Source organism: Lepidochelys kempii, chromosome 3, assembly GCF_965140265.1.
Source record: "Lepidochelys kempii isolate rLepKem1 chromosome 3, rLepKem1.hap2, whole genome shotgun sequence".
In the NCBI taxonomy this organism is placed as follows: domain Eukaryota; kingdom Metazoa; phylum Chordata; order Testudines; family Cheloniidae; genus Lepidochelys; species Lepidochelys kempii.
Genome location: NC_133258.1, coordinates 45,619,937 through 45,646,094, shown reverse-complemented (window position 1 = coordinate 45,646,094; position 26,158 = coordinate 45,619,937). Strand labels below are relative to the sequence as shown.

Sequence of the window (26,158 nt, the reverse complement as noted above, 5' to 3'; positions counted from 1 at the left end):
AATGCTGTGTCATAACAAGAATAAATTCGACTTCTGATTTCAAGGAACCTAAATAGAATTTAAATGTTAAACAGAGAATACAGTGAGTCAGGAAAGGAAAATATGGTGGCTGCATGCCCTGTACATTGGTAATGGGCTAGAGCCATGGGTGGTGGTTAGCATAAGTGGGGTAGGCTGTACCCTCCCAAACAGCCTAACATGGGCCCGCCCACAGTCTGCTCCCAGGCCAGGCAGCCTCCTGCGGTTCCCAACGCTCTGCCTTGGCTGGCCCAAGCTGGCTGGCCTGACTCCTGCAGGGAGTCAGTCAGGGCGGCTGGTGCTGGGGCTGCACTGCCTGGAGTACTGGGGCCAGGAACAATGCCGCATGGAGCAGCAGGGCTGCCCGTGCCACCTGGAGCACCGGGGCTGACTGCACAGCCTAGAGCACCGGGGTTGGGAGTGCTGCTGCCCAGCTCACCGGGGCTGGCCTCGCCGCTTGGCCATCTGGACCGCCAAGGCCAGGAGCGCTGCCTAGAGCGCCAGGGCTGGGGCCTTGCCCCCTGGCCACCCAGCGCTGAGGGTGCTCTGGGCTCCTGCAGATGGAGAGAGGCAGGGCCTTGGGCACAAGGGAAGGGACCGGGGGCTAGCCTCCCGCAACGGCAGGGTCACCGACCACCCATGGACAGAGCCTTTTCTTTTTATGCCACGCCATTAATTTTAGTCTGTTACAAGCTGGTAGTGACCAAGAGTCTTTATTCTGATAGCTGTGGAATGAGTTAGTGGGCTCATCATTAACACAAAGCAGCACTGCTAAAGAACACTTCCACAACTCCTGCATGTTGATGTTTGCAGGTGCGGTGCCAAGCTCTGAATGGTTATGGAGGCTGAACTAAAGTTCTCACCCAGCTCCCCCACAGCCAGGAGCAGTGAGGGGTGCAGACAGGGGTAAGAGGGGGCACAGCTCAGCATCCCCACCTTAAAAATTGTTTCAGCGCCACTGTACTGCAATACTTTTAAGTCCTGATTTGCTGCTTACATCACTTTCACATCACGTGGAACAGTGCACTGCGGTTGATGTTGAGATTAGAATGTACATGCAAGAACTGGAATCAGAATTTTCTGACAGATTTCAAGCGATTTGGCCCAATGCTTTCTTTTCTAGTTAAACCTGAAAAGTTCAACAAAAGTGACTTGCATTTGTCTGTATTTCAGTGGATGGGTGTTGAAGATTTCAAAATGCAGCTCATTCAATTAAAAAGCTCAGAATGGTGGGCAAAGTTTGGAGATCTGCGGAATGCACTTGAAGCTACCGAGAAAAATCATGGGGTCTCTATTCTGACCTGCTGGACGTCCCTGCCAGTGAAATTTAACTGTTTGAAGAAAATTGCATTTGCAATGCTTTCAGCATTTGGATTCACATATTTCAGGTATTTTCACACATGAAATCTGTCCTCTGTCCCTCTTGGAGCCGGTTAACAACTGATCACTCAGAAGCCTGTGTGCAGCTTAAAGTATCCAAATACGTGCCAGACATTGGAAAACTCAGCAAGGAAAAGCAAGGGAAAAGATCACACTAAACTGATACGATCTGCATTTTAATTTAATTTTAAATGAAGCTTCTTAAACATTTTAAAAACAATATTTACTTTACATACAACAATATCTTAGTTATATATTATAGACTTATAGAAAGAAACCTTCTAAAAAGATTAAAATGTATTACTGGCATGCGAAACCTTAAATTAGAGTGAATAAGCGAAGACTCGGCACACCACTTCTGAAAGGTTGCTGACCTCTGTTCTAAACAGTCATACGGCTGTTTGTTGAGAAGTGCTAGCATCTCCATGCTTTGGAGCAAGGTTTTAAGTTTGGCAGGGGGTGGCTTTTGTGTCCAGGCTATGCTTTTTGCTGTGCCCATAAAAAGCTGTACAAGTTTGACCCATTTATAGACCTTTGAAAAGAAATCTCAGTTCACACATGCTCAGTAGAAACTTGTTAGAGTTTAGTACCTAAATTCTACGATATTCTATCTCTACTGAGCATGCTCCAGCCCTTCACAACTCTTAGTGCTGACCCAACTGTGCATGCACCATCCCCAGAGAGACTGGGCGTGCCTCAGCCCAGGCTGCCAGGGCTTTACCTGGAATTGTTTTTCCTAACTGCTGTGGTGCCAAGCATCAGGACTGAGAGCAGAAAGACGGTTTCTTCTGGGCTCTCAATGCTCCTGCTGCTGGTGCTTAGGTAACATGAAGGAGGATGTAGCCTAATTCAAATGTAGAGGGATGTTGTGCTGAGCCTGGGGAATGGAGATAATAGATTGGGGCAAGCTAATCTGACCTCCTGAACAACACAGGCCTTAGGATATCCCTGAATTACAATATTGCCAACTGCAAAGGTTCCAAAATCATGAGTTGGACCCCAAAAGTCACCATTGGGATGCCTCCTTGTAGCCACATCTGGGGATTAGCTCCTTTCATTCACTGCTCACACCACACACCCCCTCACTTTCCAGTACTCATGGTGCTCCCTGTCTGTGACTCAGCCTTCCGCCAAATTGCTGTATAGCCCTCACCTTCCAGGGTATCAAAGCCCTCTGGATCAGCTGTCCTCACACCATTCCAGACAGTCTTCTGGTCCGTGACCAGGTCTTGTGCCACTTTGCTAACAGCTGGTAGGGGAACCCAGGCCTGCCAACTACTCTGGGTTCCAGCCCAGGGACCCCATATCCAGCAACTACAGTCTGTTTGCTCCCAGACCCAGTTGCTATTTCCCTGGACTTTTTTCTCTGTCTACTGGCCTTCCATGGTAGATTTACTGCCCAAACTCCCAGTGAGTAACTGTAAACTATTTCCCCTTCAGCCCCCTTCTGGTTTCAGCTTCCTCCCTTTATACAGGCCCAATCTGCTCCTTCCCAGCTGAACTTCATCTTCCATTAGGGTTTATTGTTCCCTGGCTCTCCTCTATGTGACTATAAGGTCAAATGACCTGATTTAAACTACTCTGCCTTGTGTGGGGGGTACATCCCATCACAGAGCCAAAAATCGTAAGTGTTTTTAGAGAGAGATTATATCATGTTTTTTGTCGGTTTTGATTTTTGCAAACTGCTCCTGGTTGGTGTGTGTGACAATTAGTGTTGCCAATGTTCCCAAATTAAGGTAATTTTGGCCCCCACTACAGGAGCTCTCATGTCTACATCTGCCTGTCCCCCTGCCTAGCAACTAATTCTGCCCCTCAACCTCCCCATCAACTCTGCCCCCACATTTGCCCAGCCTCCCTTCTGCAGAAGAGAATGTTGTGGTGCATCTGGCAAATTCATGGTCATAACTGGGGCTTCCCACATACCCGTCAACAGCACCTTCTCAGCTGGAGCACTTGTCTTTCTGTTCATTCATGCCAGCTCCAGAGAAAATGGCCTACATAGAAACAAACATGATGGTAGCAACATGATCTATTTTAAAGTTAGCTTAGGCCAAGTAATTGAGATACTTTAAGGACAGGATTCTAAATGGTTGATAATAAAGGCACAAGTGAGTCATTGAGTTGTTTACCATAAGATTGCTGTGTTAGACACAAGTGGTGACTAAAAGGCTATTCTGTCATTGTTTTAAATAGAAGGAAGTTTAGCTTTCCAAAAAAGCTTACAAGATCATAAGTAATGAATAAACCTAACATAACTCAGGTGAAAAGTTGGCAGAGTGGTGATTCCTCTTCACGTTGTCATTAGCACAAAGAATTCCCACTGACTGAGGTGAGGAGCACAGAGAAAAAACAATTCAAAAGAATGTCCACACGTTGAAGAGTTGGCCCAGTTTATAAATATTAGCATAATAATTAAAGAAGAGGAAGCAACTTTAAAGGCCCCAGATTGCTCCAACTGCATTCAGTGGAATGCACTGCATGTACCAACACTACAAAAAGAAGGATTCTAGGTGGACTCCTCCTGAAAGTCGAGACAGCAGACTGGACTTCTACATAGAGTGCTTCTGCCAACATGCATGGGCTGAAATTGTGGAAAAGCAGCATCACTTGCCCCACAACTTCAGCCGTGCAGAACACAATGCCATCCACAGCCTCAGAAACAACTCTGACATCATAATCAAAAAGGCTGACAAAGGAGGTGCTGTTGTCATCATGAATAGGTCGGAATATGAATAAGAGGCTGCTTGGCAGCTCTCCAACACCACTTTCTACAAGCCATTACCCTCTGATCCCACTGAGAGTTACCAAAAGAAACTACAGCATTTGCTCAAGAAACTCCCTGAAAAAGCACAAGATCAAATCCGCACAGACACACCCCTGGAACCCCGACCTGGGATATTCTATCTACTACCCAAGATCCATAAACCTGGAAATCCTGGGCGCCCCATCATCTCAGGCATTGGCACCCTGACAGCAGGATTGTCTGGCTATGTAGACTCTCTCCTCAGCCCCTATGCTACCAACACTCCCAGCTATCTTCGAGACACCACTGACTTCCTCAGGAAACTACAATCCATCGGTGATTTTCCTGATAACACCATCCTGGCCACTATGGATGTAGAAGCCCTCTACACCAACATTCCACACAAAGATGGACTACAAGCCGTCAAGAACACTATCCCTGATAATGTCATGGCTAACCTGGTGGCTGAACTTTGTGACTTTGCCCTTACCCATAACTATTTTACATTTGGGGACAATGTATACCTTAAAATCAGCGGCACTGCTATGGGTAGCCGCATGGCCCCACAGTATGCCAACATTTTTATGGCTGATTTAGAACAACGCTTCCTCAGCTCTCGTCCCCTAACGCCCCGACTCTACTTGCGCTATATTGATGACATCTTCATCATCTGGATCCATGGAAAAGAAGCCCTTGAGGAATTCCACCATGATTTCAACAATTTCCATCCCACCATCAACCTCAGCCTGGTCCAGTCCACACAAGAGATCTACTTCCTGGACACTACAGTACTAATAAACGATGGTCACATAAACACGACCCTATACCGGAAACCTGCTGACCGCTATTCCTACCTACATGCCTCCAGCTTTCACCCAGACCACACCACACGATCCATTGTCTACAGCCAAGTTCTGCGATACAACCGCATTTGCTCCAACCCCTGAGACAGAGACAAACACCTACAAGATCTCTATCAAGCATTCTTACAACCCACCTGCGGAAGTGAAGAAACAGATGGACAGAGCCAGAAGAGTACCCAGAAGTCACCTACTACAGGACAGACCTAACAAAGAAAATAACAGAACGCCACTAGCAGTCACCTTCAACCCGCAACTTAAACTCCTCCAACACATTATCAAGGATCTACAACCTATCCTGAAGGATGACCCAACACTCTCACAAATCTTGGGAGACAGGCCAGTCCTTGCCTACAGACAGCCCCCCAACCTGAAGCAAATACTCACCAGCAACCACATACCACACAACAGAACCACTAACCCAGGAAACTATCCTTGCAACAAAGCCCGTTGCCAACTGTGCCCACATATCTATTCAGGGGACACCATCACAGGGCCTAATAACATTAGCCACACTATCAGAGGCTCGTTCACCTGCACATCCACCAATGTGATATATGCCATCATGTGCCAGCAATGCCCCTCTGCCATGTACATTGGTCAAACTGGACAGTCTGTACGTAAAAGAATAAATGGACACAAATCAGATGTCAAGAATTATAACATTCATAAACCAGTCGGAGAACACTTCAATCTCTCTGGTCACGCGATTACAGACATGAAAGTTGCGATATTACAACAGAAAAACTTTAAAACCAGACTCCAGCGAGAGACTGCTGAATTGGAATTCATTTGCAAATTGGATACAATTAACGTAGCCACTCCCAGTCTCTAGTCAAGCCTAAGTCATTATGCAAGGTAACCTATTTCCCCTTGTTTTTTCCTACACCCCCCCGCTCCTCAGACATTCTTGTTAAACCCTGGATTTGTGCTGGAAATGGCCCACCTTGGTTATCACACACATTGTAAGGAGAGTGATCACTTTAGATAAGCTATTACCAGCAGGAGAGTGGGGTGGGGGGAGAGAAAACCTTTTGTAGTGATAAACACCCATTTTTTCATGGTTTGTGTGTATAAAAACATCTTCTGTATTTTCCACAGTATGCATCCGATGAAGTGAGCTGTAGCTCACGAAAGCTTATGCTCAAATAAATTGGTTAGTCTCTAAGGTGCCACAAGTACTCCTTTTCTTTAAACAAAGGAGTGATTTACTATCTGCTGATAACCTTCAGCTTCTTATATTTCTCATGCTGAGGCATGATTTTGGCTTGCTTCTTTCAGAGAAAGAAGACTGCAGCAACATATGTTTATTTGCTATTTAATGGGACCATTATCCCAGAAATTATTAGGATAGCTTCTCCAAAGCTTTTGAGGCTGTAAGAGAGGAGAAAAAAGAAACTTTTTTCTTAAGAAACTATGGCACAAAGGTTTTGGATTTAAAAGAAGTCTACCCTGGCCTCAGTGGGAGGAAGGTAAGATGAAGTTAGATCGATTCTGACAACAAATTTTTGGTCTTATGCCATGGCTGTGCAGGAGTCAAAGCAGGTTCCTATTCCTCCTTCATAGCTTGTGTGAAGTCTCCTGGTGGTGTATGTGCTGGTTAATCCAAGCTGTCTGCACTCAGTTAGAGAGTAGAGCCTCTCTTGCTGCGAGAAACGTTCATGCTATTCACATTTTAATTTTAATTATTTTATCTAGTAATTTTCCAGACTAGGAGAGAACACATGAGTCTCCTACCAATCCAGTAATTGGTCTGCTCAGGGTCTCAGGATATTTTGAGATAGTGTTGATTTTCCTGAAGTTTACACAGAACCAGGTGTGTCATCCTGTTTGGACACTAAAACAATTAAGCTTTTCCAGTGACTTTATGTGACTCTTCAGTTACTGTAAGCTCTAGCATAGTATGGAGCTCTTGCTTTACAGTCTCCCTCATCTTCCTTGAAAGAGATCGAAATGTTCCTCTGATCCATTGTCCCATCTGTACATGGCGGGATGGGAAGCCAAGCCTGGCAGGGCTGAAAAGACTGGAGAATGTAGCTACCAATTGTTGCATTTGGATCTTCTTATCTGGCATATGATTCTCCCAAAGACATACTATCCCAGTGGTCAAAGTGTTGGGTATCTGTGGACTCAGTTCCTGCTCTGGTAGATAAGGAGCTATGGACAATTCCTCTAGCGCCTTCCAGGCTCTTTTTTTGTGCGTACTCTCTTGGGTGTGCTGGACATTCCAAAAAGTTCTCCCTTGTAGAGGTACCTATGTCTTCTTGCAAAGGTTAAGCACATACTGGACAACACTTTCAGTTCAAGGACCCTGTTTCTCCCATATCTCCCTCCCTGAGTTCAATATCACCCCAAGGTTGCCTCCCATATAAGAATTCAAAAAGGGAGAAGCTCATAGATGACTAGGGCATCTCTTGTAGTGCAAACAGCAAAGGGGAAAAGCAACTGGTCCCAGTGGTGAACACTGTGGTGACAAATTTCTTTAGCATGTTCTTCAATATCTAATTAAAACATTCCACTAACTCATCTGGCTGGGGATGGTAGACAACTATTCTGAGACTCTTAATTTTTAGCAGTTTACATAATTCTCTCATAATCTGAGACATAAAGCTGGTTCCTTGCTTGGTCAAAATCTCCTGGGGCAGTCCTAACCTGGCAAAGACTTTCATTGGTTCAGACGCAATGGTTTTAGCATTCATAGAATGCAAAGCCACTACCTTGCGGTATTTTCTGTGGCAGAAGCCACAATTACTAGAATGGTCAGGTAGCCAGCTGTACTCTCTACAAGTGGTCTATGCCCATTCTGACTCTATCCAACAGGATGCTGACTATGGGGGGAGAAACAAATGAGGACTTTAGCACTCCCCTGCACGCAACGGCTGACATTCTGAGCAGGAGGCTCAGAAGTCTTACCTATATTAGACCAACACAAACAAGCCATGGTTTGAGCCAAGGGTTATTCTTTGCCCAGATATCTGGCAAAGGACATGGCACAGGCCAAGGGCATGATTTCCCTAGCAGTATGGCTGGGACAGCAGGAGCTGGGACCACACTTCCTCCGTAATATGGTCTCTCTCCAGACCAGCCGTAGGCAACCTATGGCATGTGTGCCAAAGGCGGTACGCGGGCTGATTTTCGGTGGCACTCACACTGCCCGGGTCCTGACCACTGGTCCGGGGGGCACTGCATTTTAATTTAATTTTAAATGAAGCTTTTTAAACATTTTAAAAACCTTATTTACTTTACATAAAACAATTAGTTATATATTATAGACTTATAGAGACCTTCTAAAAACATTAAAATGTATTACTGGCACGTGAAACCTTAAATTAGAGTGAATAAATGAAGACTCGGCATACCACTTCTGAAAGGTTGCCGACCTCTGCTCCAGATGATACAATCATTCATTCTGGATTTTAAACTGTGGAAAGACCTTGGCTTGCTGGGGGTCTACTACCTCCCCAGTCATGATTGTTGCCTGTGTTTCATCCATCGGTTGCTCCTCTGTGAAGTTGGAGAACCTTGTAAGGACACTAGTTTCTGATATTAAGTCAACCACTGGCTCTGGGTAGGGGAAGGGGTATAGGAAAGGGTCTGGTTGGCTGGAAGTCCCTTCACTTGGCCTGTCTCTCCTATCCTGACAAGGCCTATTGGGCCATGATCCCCTAGTGTTGGGGAAACAGAGGTCAAGTCCGCAGCATCATCTGGGGTCTCAAAACTCTCTTCAGGAAGTCCCCAAAATGTTCCCAGTCTTGGCCCACCATGCCTGGGTAGGCAAGTGATGTGGCCAAGTCAACCACTAGGGAGTGGGTGTGTTCTCCTGTGGTGAGCTGTATCTGTGTGTTGGGGTACAGCTTCACATTCCCATGCACACACTGCAAATAAATGATTTTCCTAAGAGGCCCTGGGCATGTTAACAAATAGTCCCTCACCAGGGTTTGTCCACATCCTGAATCTATAGCCCCAACACCTTGGTTTCATTTACCCTAACAGGGACAGTCAACTTGGCTGGTCCTGGTCAGCATGCCCTGTCTTCTGCAGTCCACACCTGAGGATAAGTGCAGTCCATGAGGTGACAATCCCTATACCCATGCCTTGGGTGCCTGCACAAAAAGCAAAGGTATTGCCCCTTGAGACCTGTTCCTAACCCTTGGGCTGATCTTTCCACTTGGGATAACTGTGTGACTGTCTTGAAAGGTTTCCACTTGAGGACCTCGGGGTTGCTCGGGGACTCTTGGGCACTCTCCATTCTGGGACCCTTTCCGGCAACTTACACTACTGTTTTGGCTTCTGGTTTGAGCCACTGTCAGCCAGGGTCCTGCCGTTTCTGTGCCATACTCTAGGGCTGGGATCCCAGGGAATTCTTCCATTCCCAGAAGTGTTGAGGGAAGGTTTCTTTGGGGTGGGGGTCTCCAAATGGTACAAAATGGGAGCCTTGCTTTGTGAGTAATCCCTTGCTGCAACAGGATCCAGACTACAATAGGGCCACCCTTATCAAAAATGGGGATAGCAGGACTGCCCATTGTTCTGGTGGCCACTGCACTGCCACCCCCCATTCAAATATCTCAAGAAAGGCTTCTGTGTCATCTTTGAACCCCATCTTTGTGAGTCAGATCAGTCCAGCTGAAGCTGTATTTAGGGGACCCACAAAGAAGACCTAGTTGTTGTGGGAGGTCTCAAGAGGGCTACCACTTGATAGACAAGCTGCTGTTGCACCATCTGTTGCTGCACAGACAATTTGTAGTTTGTCTGTCACACTGACATTACTATTATTAGTATTAATTAATTAATTTGTTTTCAGTAAACAGCGGTCGCAGCACTATATTTAGCAGAAACATTCTGTCCCTAAGCAGGCTTCTTTTTGTGTATGTGCATTTACTTACAGGAATTTCTTGGGTGCTCATTGCTGTAATTTCTGAGAATGTTTTAAAGTCTTCTCCTTCTGTCCTTGATTTCTTCTTGAGGAGAGCAAGCTCACAGTGGTAACAAAGGTGGTGGCATCTGTAATGTGACCATAGCCACCCCAACATTCATACCCTACACACTGCTGCAATATTTGTACAAAATATGCCTTGTGAGGTATCATTTGAAAACCAATAACACGCTGGTCAATAATTACATGGTGAAATGTACATGACAAGGCTGTGTGTGGAATTATGGATACTCACTGATATTATACTTTAAAGTCTGTGAGCAAAAGGTGTTTCCAGGCAGTTGATATACAGTTTTTCTCCACCAACTCCTCAAACCAGATGTGGCCAGATTCAGTGGGCTATTCACTTCCAGTGGAGGCCACAGGAAGAGAACATTTACATTGTAAAACTGCAGCAGGAAGCATCACACTGGAACCCACCAGGAGACATCTAATCAAGGTGGAGTCGACCCGCTGGAAGACAAGATGCTGAACCCCATGGGATCAAAGGCAGACTTTTGAGATATAAGGACACACTCAAAGACCTTTACCTGCAGAGGCAAGGAAAACCACTGCTTTGGACTGTATGGGAATCCTGGCTAAGAATTAGCCAGCTGTTGCTGGGAAAGGTGAGGAAAATACCTTGAACAAAGACGGTATCTTGTTAAGGTAGGTCTTAGCCATTGGAAAGCATATCTCTATCTCTTTTTGTAACCATTTTTATCTTTTTTCCTTCTGCTTGGTATCACTTAACCTATGTCCTTTTGTTAATAAACAGCTGTTAATAAACACAGCAGTGCCATGTTTGAAGGAAGAGGTGTGTTTACCCCAGTTAAGTTCCTTAGCTGTAACGTAGTGACTCTTTGCCATGGTCTACACTAGGACTTTAGGTCGAATTTAGCAACGTTAAATCGATTTAAACCTGCACCCGTCCACACAGTGAAGCCCTTTATTTCGACTTAAAGGGCTCTTAAAATCCATTTCCTTACTCCACCCCTGACAAGTGGATTAGCGCTTAAATCGACGTTCCCAGCTCGAATTTGGGGTACTGTGGACACAATTCGATGGTATTGGCCTCCGGGAGCTATCCCAGAGTGCTCCATTCTGACCGCTCTGGACAGCACTCTCAACTCAGATGCACTGGCCAGGTAGACAGGAAAAGAACCGCGAACTTTTGAATCTCATTTCCTGTTTGGCCAGCGTGGCAAGCTGCAGGTGACCATGCAGAGCTCATCAGCACAGGTGACCATGATGGAGTCCCAGAATCGCAAAAGAGCTCCAGCATGGACCGAACGGGAGGTACGGGATCTGATCGCTGTTTGGGGAGAGGAATCCGTGCTATCAGAACTCCGTTCCAGTTTTCGAAATGCCAAAACCTTTGTGAAAATCTCCCAGGGCATGAAGGACAGAGGCCATAACAGGGACCCGAAGCAGTGCCGCGTGAAACTGAAGGAGCTGAGGCAAGCCTACCAGAAAACCAGAGAGGCGAACAGCCGCTCTGGGTCAGAGCCCCAAACATGCCGCTTCTATGATGAGCTGCATGCCATTTTAGGGGGTTCAGCCACCACTACCCCAGCCGTGTTGTTTGACTCCTTCAATGGAGATGGAGGCAATATGGAAGCAGGTTTTGGGGACGAAGAAGATGATGATGAGGAGGAGGTTGTAGATAGCTCACAGCAAGCAAGCGGAGAAACCGGTTTTCCCGACAGCCAGGAACTGTTTCTCACCCTAGACCTGGAGCCAGTACCCCCCGAACTCACCCAAGGCTGCCTCCTGGACCCAGCAGGCGGAGAAGGGACCTCTGGTGAGTGTACCTTTTAAAATGCTATACATGGTTTAAAAGCAAGCATGTGAAAGGATTACTTTGCCCTGGCATTTGCGGTTCTCCTAGATGTAGTCCTAAAGCCTTTGCAAAAGGTTTCTGGGGAGGGCAGCCTTATTTCGTCCTTCATGGTAGGACACTTTATCACTCCAGGCCAGTAACACATACTCGGGAATCACTGTAGAACAAAGCATTGCAATGTATGTTTGCTGGCATTCAACCAAAATCCGTTCTTTCTCTCTCTGTGTTATCCTCAGGAGAGTGAGATATAATTCATGGTCACCTGGTTGAAATAGGGTGCTTTTCTTCAGGGACACTCAGTATAGCCCATTCCTGCTGGGCTGTTTGCCTGTGGCTGAACAGAAATGTTCCCCGCTGTTAGCCACAGGGAGGGGGGAAGGTTGAGGGGGTAGTCACGCGGTGGGAGGAGGCAAAATGCGACCTTGTAACGAAAGCACATGTGCTATGTATGTAATGTTAACAGCAAGGTTTACCCTGAAAGAGTGTAGCGACTGTTTTATCAAATGTGTCTTTTTAAATACCGCTGTCCCTTTTTTTTTCTCCACCAGCTGCATGTGTTTCAATGATCACAGGATCTTCTCCTTCCCAGAGGCTAGTGAAGCTTAGAAAGAAAAAAAAACGCACTCGCGATGAAATGTTCTCCGAGCTCATGCTGTCCTCCCACACTGACAGAGCACAGACGAATGCGTGGAGGCAAATAATGTCAGAGTGCAGGAAAGCACAAAATGACCGGGAGGAGAGGTGGAGGGCTGAAGAGAGTAAGTGGCGGGCTGAAGAGAGTAAGTGGCGGGCTGAAGCTCAAATGTGGCGGCAGCGTGATGAGAGGAGGCAGGATTCAATGCTGAGGCTGCTGCAGGACCAAACCAGAATGCTCCAGTGTATGGTTGAGCTGCAGCAAAGGCAGCTGGAGCACAGACTGCCACTGCTGCCCCTCTGTAACCAACCGCCCTCCTCCCCAAGTTCCATAGCCTCCACATCCAGACGCCCAAGAACGCGGTGGGGGGGGGGCCTCCGGCCAACCAGCCACTCCACAACAGAGGATTGCCCAAGAAAAAGAAGGCTGTCATTCAATAAATTTTAAAGTTGTAAACTTTTAAAGTGCTGTGCTTAAAGTGCTGTGTGGCATTTTCCTTCCCTCCTCCACCACCCCTCCTGGGATACCTTGGTAGTCATCTCCCTATTTGTGTGATGAATGAATAACGAATGCATGACTGTGAAGCAGCAATGACTTTATTGCCTCTGCAAGCGGTGATTGAAGGGAGGAGGGGAGGGTGGTTAGCTTACAGGGAAGTAGAGTGAACCAAGGGGCGGGGGGTTTCATCAAGGAAAAACAAACAGAACTTTCACACTGTAGCCTGGCCAGTCATGAAACTGGTTTTCAAAGCTTCTCTGATGCGTACCGCGCCCTCCTGAGCTCTTCTAACCGCCCTGGTGTCTGGCTGCGCGTAACCAGCAGCTAGGCGATTTGCCTCAACCTCCCACCCCGCCATAAACGTCTCCCCCTTACTCTCACAGATATTGTGGAGCACACAGCAAGCAGTAATAACAGTGGGAATATTGGTTTCGCTGAGGTCTAAGCGAGTCAGTAAACTGCACCAGCGCGCCTTTAAACGTCCAAATGCACATTCTACCACCATTCTGCACTTGCTCAGCCTGTAGTTGAACAGCTCCTGACCACTGTCCAGGCTGCCTGTGTACGGCTTCATGAGCCATGGCATTAAGGGGTAGGCTGGGTCCCCAAGGATACATATAGGCATTTCAACATCCCCAACAGTTATTTTCTGGTCTGGGAAGAAAGTCCCTTCCTGCAGCTTTTGAAACAGACCAGAGTTCCTGAAGATGCGAGCGTCATGCACCTTTCCCGGCCATCCCACGTTGATGTTGGTGAAACGTCCCTTGTGATCCACCAGAGCTTGCAGCACTATCGAAAAGTACCCCTTGCGGTTTATGTACTCGCCGGCTTGGTGCTCTGGTGCCAAGATAGGGATATGGGTTCCGTCTATAGCCCCACCACAGTTAGGGAATCCCATTGCAGCAAAGCCATCCACTATGACCTGCACATTTCCCAGGGTCACTACCCTTGATATCAGCAGATCTTTGATTGCGTGAGCTGCTTGCATCACAGCAGCCCCCACAGTAGATTTGCCCACTCCAAATTGATTCCCAACTGACCGGTAGCTGTCTGGCGTTGCAAGCTTCCACAGGGCTATCGCCACTCGCTTCTCAACTGTGAGGGCTGCTCTCATCCTGGTATTCATGCGCTTCAGGGCAGGGGAAAGCAAGTCACAAAGTTCCATGAAAGTGCCCTTACGCATGCGAAAGTTTCGCAGCCACTGGGAATCGTCCCAGACCTGCAACACTATGCGGTCCCACCAGTCTGTGCTTGTTTCCCGAGCCCAGAATCGGCGTTCCACAGCATGAACCTGCCCCATTAGCACCATGATGCATGCATTGGCAGGGCCCATGCTTTCAGAGAAATCTGTGTCCATGTCCTGATCACTCACGGGACCGCGCTGACGTCGCCTCCTCGCCCGGTATCGCGTTGCCATGTTCTGGTGCTGCATATACTGCTGGATAATGCGTGTGGTGGTTGATGTGCTCCTAATTGCCAAAATGAGCTCAGCGGCCTCCATGCTTGCCTTGGTATGGCGTCCGCACAGAAAAAAGGCGCGGAACGATTGTCTGCCGTTGCTCTGACGGAGGGAGGGGCGACTGACGACACGGCTTACAGGGTTGGCTTCAGGGAGCTAAAATCAACAAAGGGTGTGCCTGTACATCAAGGAGTATTTCAGGCAGGACTGCACGGAGGGTTCCAATAAGAAATGGTGCACCAAAGTTATCGTTGTTATTGGAACAAGGAGGTTAGCCTGGCCTCTGATTGATACATGGCTAGATTAACCTCGCTGCGCCTTCTCTGTGACTGACTGCAGTGTGATCTAGACAGGGGAGGAGGAAAATGAGTCCAAAACAAATCTGGTCTATTTCTTGTTCTGACCCACTCCATCTATCCTTTACATCTTTGGCTGGCAGCAGACAAAAAAGGCGCGAAATGATTGTCTGCCCTTGCTTTCACGGGGGGAGGGAGGGTGGGAACGGGGTCCTGACGATATGTACCCAGAACCACCCGCGACAATGTTTTAGCCCCATCAGGCATTGGGATATCAACCCAGAATTTCAATGGGCAGCGGAGACTGCGGGAACTGTGGGATAGCTACCCACAGTGCAACGCTCCGGAAGTCGACGCTTGCCTCGGTACTGTGGAAGCGCTCCGCCGAGTTAATGCACTTAATGCACTTAGAGCATTTTCTGTGGGGACACACACACTCGAATATATAAAACCGATTTCAAAAAAACCGACTTCTATAAATTCGACCTAATTTTGTAGTGTAGACATAGACTTTAAAAGAGCAGCAAACTTAATACATTCTGTGAATGTACCATGATGGGGGCTGTGCACTGCAGAGACACAACTCTGTGGAGCTTGGTAGCTGGAGTTCACTGACTGTTACCTGCTAGGCAAGGTTTGAGCTGGGAGAGGTTTTAGGAGTTTTCTGGTAAGGAAAACAGACTGGTGTGGCATAGTGTTGCCAGTTTTGGTTCTCCATATTCCTGGAGGCTTCAACACATGACAATCAATAATTAAAGATTACTCTTTAATTCCTGGAGGCTCCAGGACAATCTTGGGGGGTTGGCAACCCTATGAGGCAGGGAGTTGCTGGCAGTCTAATCTTCAGCAAAGCTCACTCTTGCTGAGGCAGAGGGGTAACACAGTGGCTCACAGCTCTGGGTGTTCCCAGCATATACACACTGTCATTTCAGCCTTTCTCTTCTTTGGTTGGTTGTTATGCAATTGACAATCTAAACACAAGGGAGCTTATAAGCATTAACCGTCCCCACTGCAAACTATTTTAAAATCTAAACCACAGTAAGACTGTAAAATGGCTAAAGGAGGCAGAACTGCAAAACACAAAAGGCTGTTACATAACAAATTAAACAAACACACAAAGGAAAACAACAGAACAAATCCCAGCTCTCAGAAAATCTCTATTCCAGACTGCACAGGAAATTCCCTAACATTTTAGTTACAACAGCATCTCGCTTTGGAGCTGACCCATATGCAAACACATCAGAACTTTGGGGGCAAGGAGAGGTTCAAAACTGAGTTCCAAATTATACCTCTCTAACAACCACCAAACTATACAAAACTTGATCCCTCTTCTTACCTCATGCTGTCGCTTTCTGATATTATTCTCAAAGGCAGGGAAATTAGTAGTTGCCCCAATTGCTAAATGATCAATTAATCCCCTAAAGCAGGCACCCGGAATTTGATAGCACACTCTGTATGTCTCATCCTAGTAGCAATGGAGATTAGGAGAAAAGAAATGCAGTTTCTTCAGTGCAATATCCAAGACTCATGTGTTCTCTCCTAGTCTGGAAAATTACTAAACTGAGACTGAGAGTTGGTGTTGAGAGCAAGAGTACTAATTAGCACAGGAAATCTATCACAGTTAGTTATGCCCCTTTCTTCTGCATTTAACATCAGCACTCTTTTCATACTGTTTTGTTTAAACTCCTTTCTGAAATCTTGCACAAAATAAATGTGCAATATATGTCACAATACAACTAACCTGTGTATGTGTGTGTATGATAGAACATATGTAACATTTACTACACAGAAAGATATGCATTCTGTACAAGGACACAGTAGTATTGTCACGAAACACCTAGACGGTTTTCAAGAGCCCTGTCTGGGATTCTAAAGAAGCCATCTCATGCAGGAATTTTCTTCACTACAAGTTTTTATTAACACACAAATAAGGACAAACAAAGGGCTAGATCATGAAGTTTATGCCAGCTGAACGCATGCATTCCATTGAAAGAGGTGGGTGAATCCATGCATGATTAGGCCTGAAGAGTCCAGTAAACAACAAAGGGCCCATTGACATTAATTGGAGTTTTGCATGAATAGGGATGGCAGAATCATGCCACAAGTCAATAAAGCCAAAACCCCACGATATTTCAGTGGGGCTGCTTCTTAGTATTCCTGAAAAGTTGTGAACCTTGTGCCAATATGAATTCCCTCTATAACAGAGCACCAGAAACTTTACAAGTGTGAAGCAAAATGTCAGCATAACAATCCAATTTCTGTTAGAGTTTAATTTAATTCCTGTTATACTCAAACCCCTCCCTTTGCATGTTATAGGGACTCTTTTGAAAGTTAACACATTTATCCCAAACTCAGCTCAAATAAAAAAATCAAACCTAAAATAACATATTTACTGACACCAGATATTGAAATAACTAAAATGAATGATAGAACAATACAGCCAAAACTAAGCCAGTTTAATAGTTTCCTTGTAGTTCTTCCACTGAGGATTTGGAGTGTGCATGGACTTCAGGGATCTATCAGAGTCAAGGGGCCTCTGCCCTGCCACTCAGCATCCCGGAAAGCACAGTTCCTGCAGAAGCCACACTTCCAGGGCTTTCCCTGACTACAGACACCCCCCCTTGATGGGGATTACTGCCAACTCTAACTCTGACTTGGGATGGCTTACCCTATTGGCCTGGAGAAGAGAATCTGCCAGACTACCTGCGCCTCTCAACTTGCAGAACTGGAACTGCACAGCATCCCTGCAAAATACCTTCTGTGGGATGGCCCAGGGGGAGATTATGTCACCTCAGCACTCCCAGCCTGTAACCCCTCTGGCTCCCAGGATCAGAGGGGAGCATGAGGATTGGTCATAAACATTTATTTCTCACCAATGTACCCTCATTATGAATCATGTTTGATTCTACTCTTTTCACATGGCATTGACACCAGTGACTCCTATGTTCATTACCTTATGAAACAAGTAGTAAAAGCACAAATCTGAGGCAGAAAAACCAGAAGAGGACAGAATTCTGAGTTGGGTTCCTCAGACGTTCTTGTCAACTGCTGGAAATGACCCACCTTGATTATCACTACAAAAGGTTGTTTTGTTTTGGTTTTCTCTCCTGCTGGTAATAGCTCACCTTACCTGATCACTCGCATTACAGTGTGTATGGTAACACCCATTGTTTCATGTTCTCTGTGTATATAAAATCTCCCTCCTGTATTTTCCACTGCATGCATCCGATGAAGTGAGCTGTAGCTCACGAAAGCTTATGCTCAAATAAATTTGTTAGTCTCTAAGGTGCCACAAGTACTCCTTTTCTTTTGCGGATGCAGACTAACATGGCTGCTACTCTAAAAGGCTTACAGTGTTGAATCCAAAGATGACATTTACATCCTAACTCATTGCATCTAGATTGCCTTGATGCCCCACCACTGTCATCTTGTTACAATGCCAGCAAAATAAAGGGCTAGGCCTAGGGACGCAGTGAGGCCACAAAGGTAGAAACCACAATAACAATGGGTGATTTCAACTATCCTCAAATTGACTGGGTATATGTTGCCTCAGGAAGGGATGCAGAGGTAAAATTTCTAGACACCATAAATTACTGCTTTTTGGAGAGCTAGTCCTGGAACCCACAAGAGGAGAGGCAATTCTGGATTTAGTCCTATGTGGAGTACAGGATCTGATCCAAGAGATGAAAATAACAACTGCTCAGAAATAGTGACCACATTGTAATTAAATTTAACATTCTTGTAGGGACAAAAATTCTAAAGAAACCCCTCACAGTAGCTTTAATTTTAAGAATGGGAACTACACAAAAATGAGGAAGCTAGTTAAATGGAAATAAAATGGAAATAAAAAGGAACCATTGCAATGTTGAAATGCCTGCAAACTGCATGAAAACTATTTAAAAACAATAATAGAGGCTCAAACTAAATCTATTACCCCCTCCCCCGAAATAGAGTTCCAAAAATACCACCACCACAACAGAAGGGTGGTTAGAGGCAAAAAGGCATCCTTGAAATATTTGAAATCAAATCCTAGGAGTAAGACAGAAAGGGGCATAAGCTCTGGCAAGTCAATTGTAAAAGTATAATTAGACAGGCCAAAAAAGACTTTGAAGAGCAAATAGCAAAAGACACAAAAACGAACTGCAATTTTTTCTAAGTGCATCAGAAGCAGGAAGCCTGCCAAACAGTCAGTGGGGACACAGGATGATCAAGGTGCTAAAGGAGCAGTCAAGAAATACAAGTCCATTGTGGAGAGGCTAAATGAATTCTTTGCATCCGTCTTCACTGCAGAGGATATGCGGGAGATCTACACACTCGAGCCATCTGTTTTAGGTGATAAATCTCAGGAACTGTCCCAGACTGAGGTGTCAGTAGAGGAGGTTTTGGAACAAGTTGATATATTAAACAGTAATAAGTCACCAGAACCAGATGGTATTCACCAAAGAGTTCTGAAGGAATTCAAATGTGAAATTGCAGAACTACTAACTGTGGTATATAACCTATCACTTAAATCAGCCTCTGTACCAGATGACTGGAGGGTAGCTAATGTAATGCCTATTTTTTTTAAAAAGGCTTTAGAGGTAATCCTGGCAAACAGAGACCAGTAAACCTAACTTTAGCACCAGGAAAATTGGCAAATTGAAACTATAGTAAAGAACAGAATTACCTGACACATAGCTAAACACGGTGTGTTGGGGAACAGTCAAACATGGCTTTTATAAAGGAAAATCATGTCTTGCCAATCTATTAGGATTCTCTGAAGGTGTTAAGCTTGTGGTCAAGGGTGATCCAGTCAATATAAAGTACTTGGACTTCAGAAAGCTTTTAACTAGCTCCCTCAACAAAGGCTCTTAGGCAAATTAAGCAGTCACAGGATAAGAGGGAAGGTCCTCTCACAGATTAGTAACTGCTTAAAAGATAGGAAACAAAGAGTAGAAAATAAACGGTCAGTTTTCACAACAGAGAAAGGTAAGAAAGGTCCCGCAAGGATCTGTACTGGCACCTCTGCTTTTCAACATATTCATAAATGATCTGTAAAAGGGGGTGAACAGTGAGGTGGCAAAATTTGCAGACAATACAAACTTACTCAAGATAGTTAAGTCCAAAGCTAACTGCAAAGAGTTACAAAGGGATCTCACTAAACTTGGGTGACCAGGCAACAAAATGGCAGATGAAATTCAATGTTAATAAGTGCAAAGTAATGCACATAAGAAAAAGTAATCCCAACTATAGGTACAAAATGATTGGGTCTGAATTAGTTGTTACCATTCAAGAAAGAGATCTTGGAGTCGTTGTGGATAGTTCTCTGAAAACATCTGCTTAATGTGCATCAGCAGTAAAAAAAGCTAACAGAATGTTAGGAACCATTAGGACAAGAATAGATAATAAAATAGAAAATAACATAATATCACTATATAAATCCATGGTACTTCCACACTTTGAGTACCAGTGCAGTTCTGGTTGCCCCATCTCAAAAAAGATATATTTGAATGGGGAAAGGTGCAGAGAAAGGTAACAAAAATGATTAAGGGTTTGGAACAGCTTCCATACAAGAAGAGATTTAAAAGACTGGGACTGTTCAATTTAGAAAAGAGACAACTAAGTGGGGATATAAAACAGGTCTATAAATTCATGAATGGTATAGAGAAAGTGAACAGTAAAGTGTTACTTACCCCCTCACATAACACAAGAACTAGGTGTCATCTGATGAAATTAATGGCAACAGGTTTAAAAAAACCAAAAGGAAGTACTTTTTCTCACAACACATTGTCAAACCTGGGAATTCATTACCAGGGGATAGTGTTAAGGCCAAAAGTCTAACTGGGTTCAAAAAGGAATTAGATAAGTTCATGGAGGATAGGTCCTGTGACACTGCACCCCATATTCTTCACAGTGATATTATTATGATATGATTATGACATATGCAAGATAAGTCATGTGAGATGTCATTGGAAAGGTTATGATTTGCTGAATATAATTATCCTATTTGTATGCACGTATCGTTTTTGTATCTGAAGTTATGAATATTGACTATGTATCTGTATTTCAAATGTAGTTACACCTGGGTAACGCCCACTAGATAAGATGCTTTTAGTTTAGATAGCTGGATGGGGAAGGACCTATTCAGGGCAATGAGCCATTAGGAAAAAACAATAGGCCTTAGGAGAAGCTTATCTCCCAACTGGGGAGCCTTCCTGAGAATGCTACAGACAGCCTCCCAGTAATGGCTGTTGTGACACTACAGGGACATGTGACCAGGTCACCTGGTACTGCACTCCATCCTGGGATGTCAGTGTTTTTCCACAGACCGGTCTGGGAACCAAGCTGTGGAACAAAGGGTTCCCGCCATATGCAAAAGCTATATAAGGCAGGGAGTGACATCATCTGGTTTTCTTCATTCCTCACCCAAGAATACTCTTGGAAACACCTGAGGAACAAAGACTGAACTGGGAGAAGTGCTGGACTCAGGCTAAAGGGATTTTTGGCCTGTGAATGAAACACCTGGGGATTCCAAGCTGTAAAGCAAGTGCAGCTTGCCCCTTAAGAATCTGCAGCCTGCTTGTATCATCTCTTAAGATGAGAATCTGCTATTCATATCTAATCTATTGAGTATATTAAGTTTAGTTTGCATTTTTGTTTATTTGCTAGGTAAGCTGTTTGATCTGTTTGCTTTCACTTATAATCACTTAAAATTTATCTTTTGTAGTTAATAAACTTGTTTTTGCTTTATCTAACTAAACTATCTTTACCAAACTTTTCACTAAATTCACAGTGTGTGGGAATCATAAGTCAGGGGCAAAAGGCTGTTGCATATTCCTCTCCATATTGAGGAGGGGGAGAATTTTATGAACTTATGCTGTACAGTTGCCTGTGCAGCGCAAGATGGTATAATTTTAGGTTTATACTCCAGAGGGGGCGCGTGCCTGTGGAGCTGGGAGTAGCTTTCCCATGCAGGGACTGGTCAGAGAGCCTTCTTGTAACTGCAGCTGGGTGTGTCCCTACCTGTATGTATGCTGGTGAAAGTGCATGCGGGAGGGCTCTGTAGCTTGTCACAGCAGTACAGTGTGAGAAGGAGCCCTGGCTGGTGGGTCAGGGGGCTCAGTGGTATCCCACTTCCAGGTGGCACCTGAGGGGGAACTCATTACAGGTCCATCAATGGCTATTAGCCCAGATGGTCAGAGATGCAGCCCCATGCTCCATGTATCCCTAAACCTCCAATCGCCAGAATCTGGGATTGGACGACAGGCGATGGATCATGTGAAATTGCCCTCTTCAGTTTATTCCCTCTCAAGCATTTGGCACTGGCCAGTATAAGAAAGTACACTGGACTAGATGGACTATTATTCTGACCTTATCTGGCAATTCTTATGTAACAAGGTGTTTGATAGATTTTAAGGACAGAAGGGACAATTGTGATAATTTAGTCTGACCATCTGTATAACCCAGGTCACAGGAATTTCCTGAATTAATTCGTGTTTCAAGTCCAATAGGTGTGCATGAACTACAACTATATTTTAGGAAAAACATCCAAACTTGATTTAAAAATTTCTAGTGATGGAAAATCCACCATAAACCTTGGTAAAGTATTCCAATGGAAAATTACCCTCAGTTGTTAAAAATGTGAGCCCTATTTCTAGTCGGAATATGACTACCTTCAGCTTCCAGCCAGTGGATCATCATGTATTTTTGTCTGCTAGCTTGAAGAGCCTTCTGTTATCAAATTTCTGTTCCAACATAGGTACTTATAGACTGTGTTCAATTCACCCCGTACATCCTCGTTACAAGCTAATTAGACTGAGCTCTTTGAATCTTCCACTTTCCAATTCTTTAATCTTTCTGATAGCTCTTCTCTGAACTTCTCTGGAGTTTTTCAACAGGCTTTTTGAAGTGCGAACATCAGAACTGCACACCGTATTCCAGCTGCAGCCGCATCAGTGACAAATACAGCAGTAATATAACCTCTCTTCCCTACTCTGTATTCCCTTCCTTATATATCCAACAATTGCATTAACTCTTTTGGCCACAGAATTACACTGAGAGGTCACGATCAGCTGATTATTCACAATGACTCTCTCCCTCCCGCCCAAGTCTTTTTCAAAGTCAGTGCTTCCTAGGATAGAGTTCCTCATCTGGGAAGTGTGGCTTACATATTTTGTTCTTAGATTCATAGAGTTTATAGCCAGAAGGGACCATTAGATCATCTAGCCTGACTTCCTATATACAACAGGTCATTAAATTTGACCCAGTTAACCCAGTGCATTGAGCAAAAAAACTTGTTTGACAAAAGCATATCTTCCAGAAAAGCATGCAATCTTAATATAAAGAAATAGAGGATTTACCACTTCCTTGGGTAGTTTGTTCCATAGGTTCATCATCCTCACTGTTAAAAGTCTTATCTCTAATTTGAATTTCCCTGACTTTGGCTTCCAGCCATTGGTTCTCATTATGCTTTTCTCCACTAAAAAGCCCTTTGGTACCTTCCCTTGAAGGTACTTATACATTGTATTCAAATCACCGTTCAGTTTTCTTTTTGATAAGCTAAACAGATTGAGACACTTTAAGAGCACAATGTAAGGCATTTTCTCCAGCTTTCATATAATTTTTGTAGTTCTTTTATGCACCCTGTCCAAATTTTCAACACATTTTTTAAAATGTTTACACCAAAACTGTATTATTCTAGTATCAGTCTCACCAATATCGCATACAGAAGTAAAATCACCTCCCTAGTCATCCTATTCTCTTATTCCCCTGTTGAAATACCAAGGATCACATTGGCCTTGTATAAGAAAAAATTAAGATAGTCCCTACCCCAAGAGTTTTCAGTATAAAAGACAGACACAGAGAAGACAAGATAAACTGGGAAACTCTCAGAGGGAATAACCTGGAGGATTCATTTATTTATTTTATTAGTGGTTCACATTTTATTGCAGAAGAGGAGAATATTCAGGAGAGACCAGAATGAAGAGAGAGTATTGCCTGGCAAACTGGGATGGGAAGAGCATTCCATGCATAGATGGGGACATGTAAAAAGCCATTGATAGAAATAGGAAAAGATGAATAGGGCACTGAGATGGGCATTATTGACAGTGCAGAGCAACAGAAAAATTCTGAGATGTAATAGTTTCGCAAATTAAATCCTATCCCTTCTTGTAGGAAATGCCAATGAAGATTACACTGTAAAAAACATAAAATAAGCTGGTTAGTGGCATTAGTGGCTGCTGTGTTTAAAAAAAGCAGGTGCAGACCAGTGTATCTGCTGTCCACATTGAGTGGGCCTGATGACATGTCTGTGCATACCAGATCTTGCAAGGTATTCACGAAATTCTGTATTGTACTCAGTGACAAGGCAATGGGTGGGTCCCATAAGAAACTAGAAATACAAGTTCTTTGCTGAATGGACATGTTACTTTGAGACAATTATATCAAAAAATCTTCTTGCCACTCATCTTGCCCATACATGTATATGAATTTTATAAACTGAAATGCCTGACTCAACTTTTATTTGTACCTAGAATAAAAAACAAACAAAAAAACCCACAAATCAACAATAGCAACAAAAAAAATGGACAGTATTTTCTTCTAATTCTTCATACCCTTTGAAAAAAACTGAGCCAGATGCTGATCTTGCACTGATGATAATCAGAAATAACTCTACTGAATTTATTAGAGTTACAGCAGGATAGAACTGGCATGAGATCAGAACCAGACCCTCTCTCCAAGGACCTAATCCGAAAAACTTCTGAAGTCAACGGCTTCAGTTCAGGCCCTAAGAGACTAAAGGACAAATCCTGCTCTCTGATAAGCACATGCAACTCCTATGAATTTCAGTGAGACTCGCACACATCTGACCATTGACAGAATGTAATAGTGCTTGTACTGACTGAAGAACTTATGCACGAGGGTGTGATGATTCACAGTTGCAATAACTGTGACCAGAAAAGGTGATTCCAGGTCATCCCTTCTGTTGCTTTTTAAAGTCAGCTGAATTCTTAAGATACAAGGATAAAAATTGTCCCTGCTAATTTAAAAATAAAGTTCTTCACCACAACCTTCTCATTTTCCTTCCTCCAAAATAGAAGATTTGGTACAGGTCAATAATTTACAAGATTTTCAACATCAAGAAGTGGTATTTTCAGTACAGACCTCAGCGGTGCCTCCTTACGGATGCCTCTCAAGCGGAGGCATCAACAGTCTTCATCCCTGGCCATAATCAGCTATGTTGGACACAGGTTGTGTTGAGTTGTAGCCGGATGACAGACAAATTCAAGCAGAAGATATGACAAATTTGTCCCCTTCATATATTCTGAAATGGTGGAACTGGGGAAAAGTATATTGTTTCCTCAAATTATTGTGAATCTAGTTTGAATATCTTATTAGAGCCTTAAACTATTTCAGTATGAGCAAAACAATTTGTTTAAGGACAGGTAAAACCTGTCTAGTTATTATTAATAACCCCCTGCCCTATTTATAGATGGGCAAAGAAAGTAATCTTACTAAACCTATGAAATCAAATCAAATATTAAAATTAGTTGCCTAGAAGAAGCCGATATGGAGTTAATTAAAACAGGCCAATTAATGAATGCTGAGAATCTTAAATCCAATTAGACCCCATTAAATTTCAACATTTAAGGAATAAACAAAAGGTTTAAAACATTTCCAAGTACCCATGTTTTTTCCTAGAGGTTTTTCTCTGCAAGGAGAGGGAGGGTTCACCTTATCACTAAGTATGCACCATACTCTTTGGAATATTCTGAATAAGGAACATCCTAACAGCCTTTTATATGACCGGGTCCTTTGTAAAACCTGTTCTTTACAAAGTTTGTTTTCTTGTTTACCTCTAAAACATGACGATTGTCTTTTTGACCAAGTTGTAACAATTGCAATCTATATCCAAAGACTTGTCCAAAACAACGAATGAGCATCATTAATACATTCAAATTGTGGAACAGGAGGAACCCACACTGCAGAATTTCAAAGCTGCATTCCAAGGGTCAAAACATGGTGTCACATTAGCAGACCACAGCACTTTCAGAAGTTTCCTAAGCTTGGACATTTCATATAATTAAACAAACAAAAATGTATGCATATGATGTACTCTTCTCCAAGCACCATATTATGAAAGTAATGATGAAAATATCCTAAGCTTCAGTAAAGGCACGGGCAAGTTTAACAAAAAAAGAGTTATATATTATTTTTACATCAATATTGTGGGTCTGTTCTGTATAGAGACATGGTACTTCCTAAAAGAAAACATCTTTAAATAGTCTCACCCAGAATTCTAACAGGAACACAAACCTTTCATCTTGAAAGTTGTGCATATTCTGCAAATGTACAGTAATTTAATTTAGAAGTAATATGCATGCCAAATACTGACTTTTAATTGCTTTATACATACACAAAGATCAAAGCAGGTTGTTCTCTCTGAATTCTCTAATAGCTTTTAAGGTAAGGCTCGGCTGAAATCTCTTATGATCGTGTAACTGACTTCGGTTATATGTTTCCTAAAATATTTTTA

At 43.9% G+C, this 26,158-nt stretch overlaps 1 protein-coding gene across 1 annotated transcript; it reads left to right on the top strand.

The window, feature by feature from the left end:
• Positions 1–11,044: 11,044 nt before the first annotated feature.
• Positions 11,045–22,581, top strand: LOC140908767 (uncharacterized). Its single transcript, XM_073336641.1, has 3 exons — positions 11,045–11,717; positions 12,305–12,752; positions 22,521–22,581. Exons 1-3 carry the CDS (start codon positions 11,135–11,137, stop codon positions 22,579–22,581), a joined length of 1,092 nt encoding a protein of 363 aa, XP_073192742.1. The 5' UTR covers positions 11,045–11,134.
• The last annotated feature ends 3,577 nt before the right edge of the window (positions 22,582–26,158 follow it).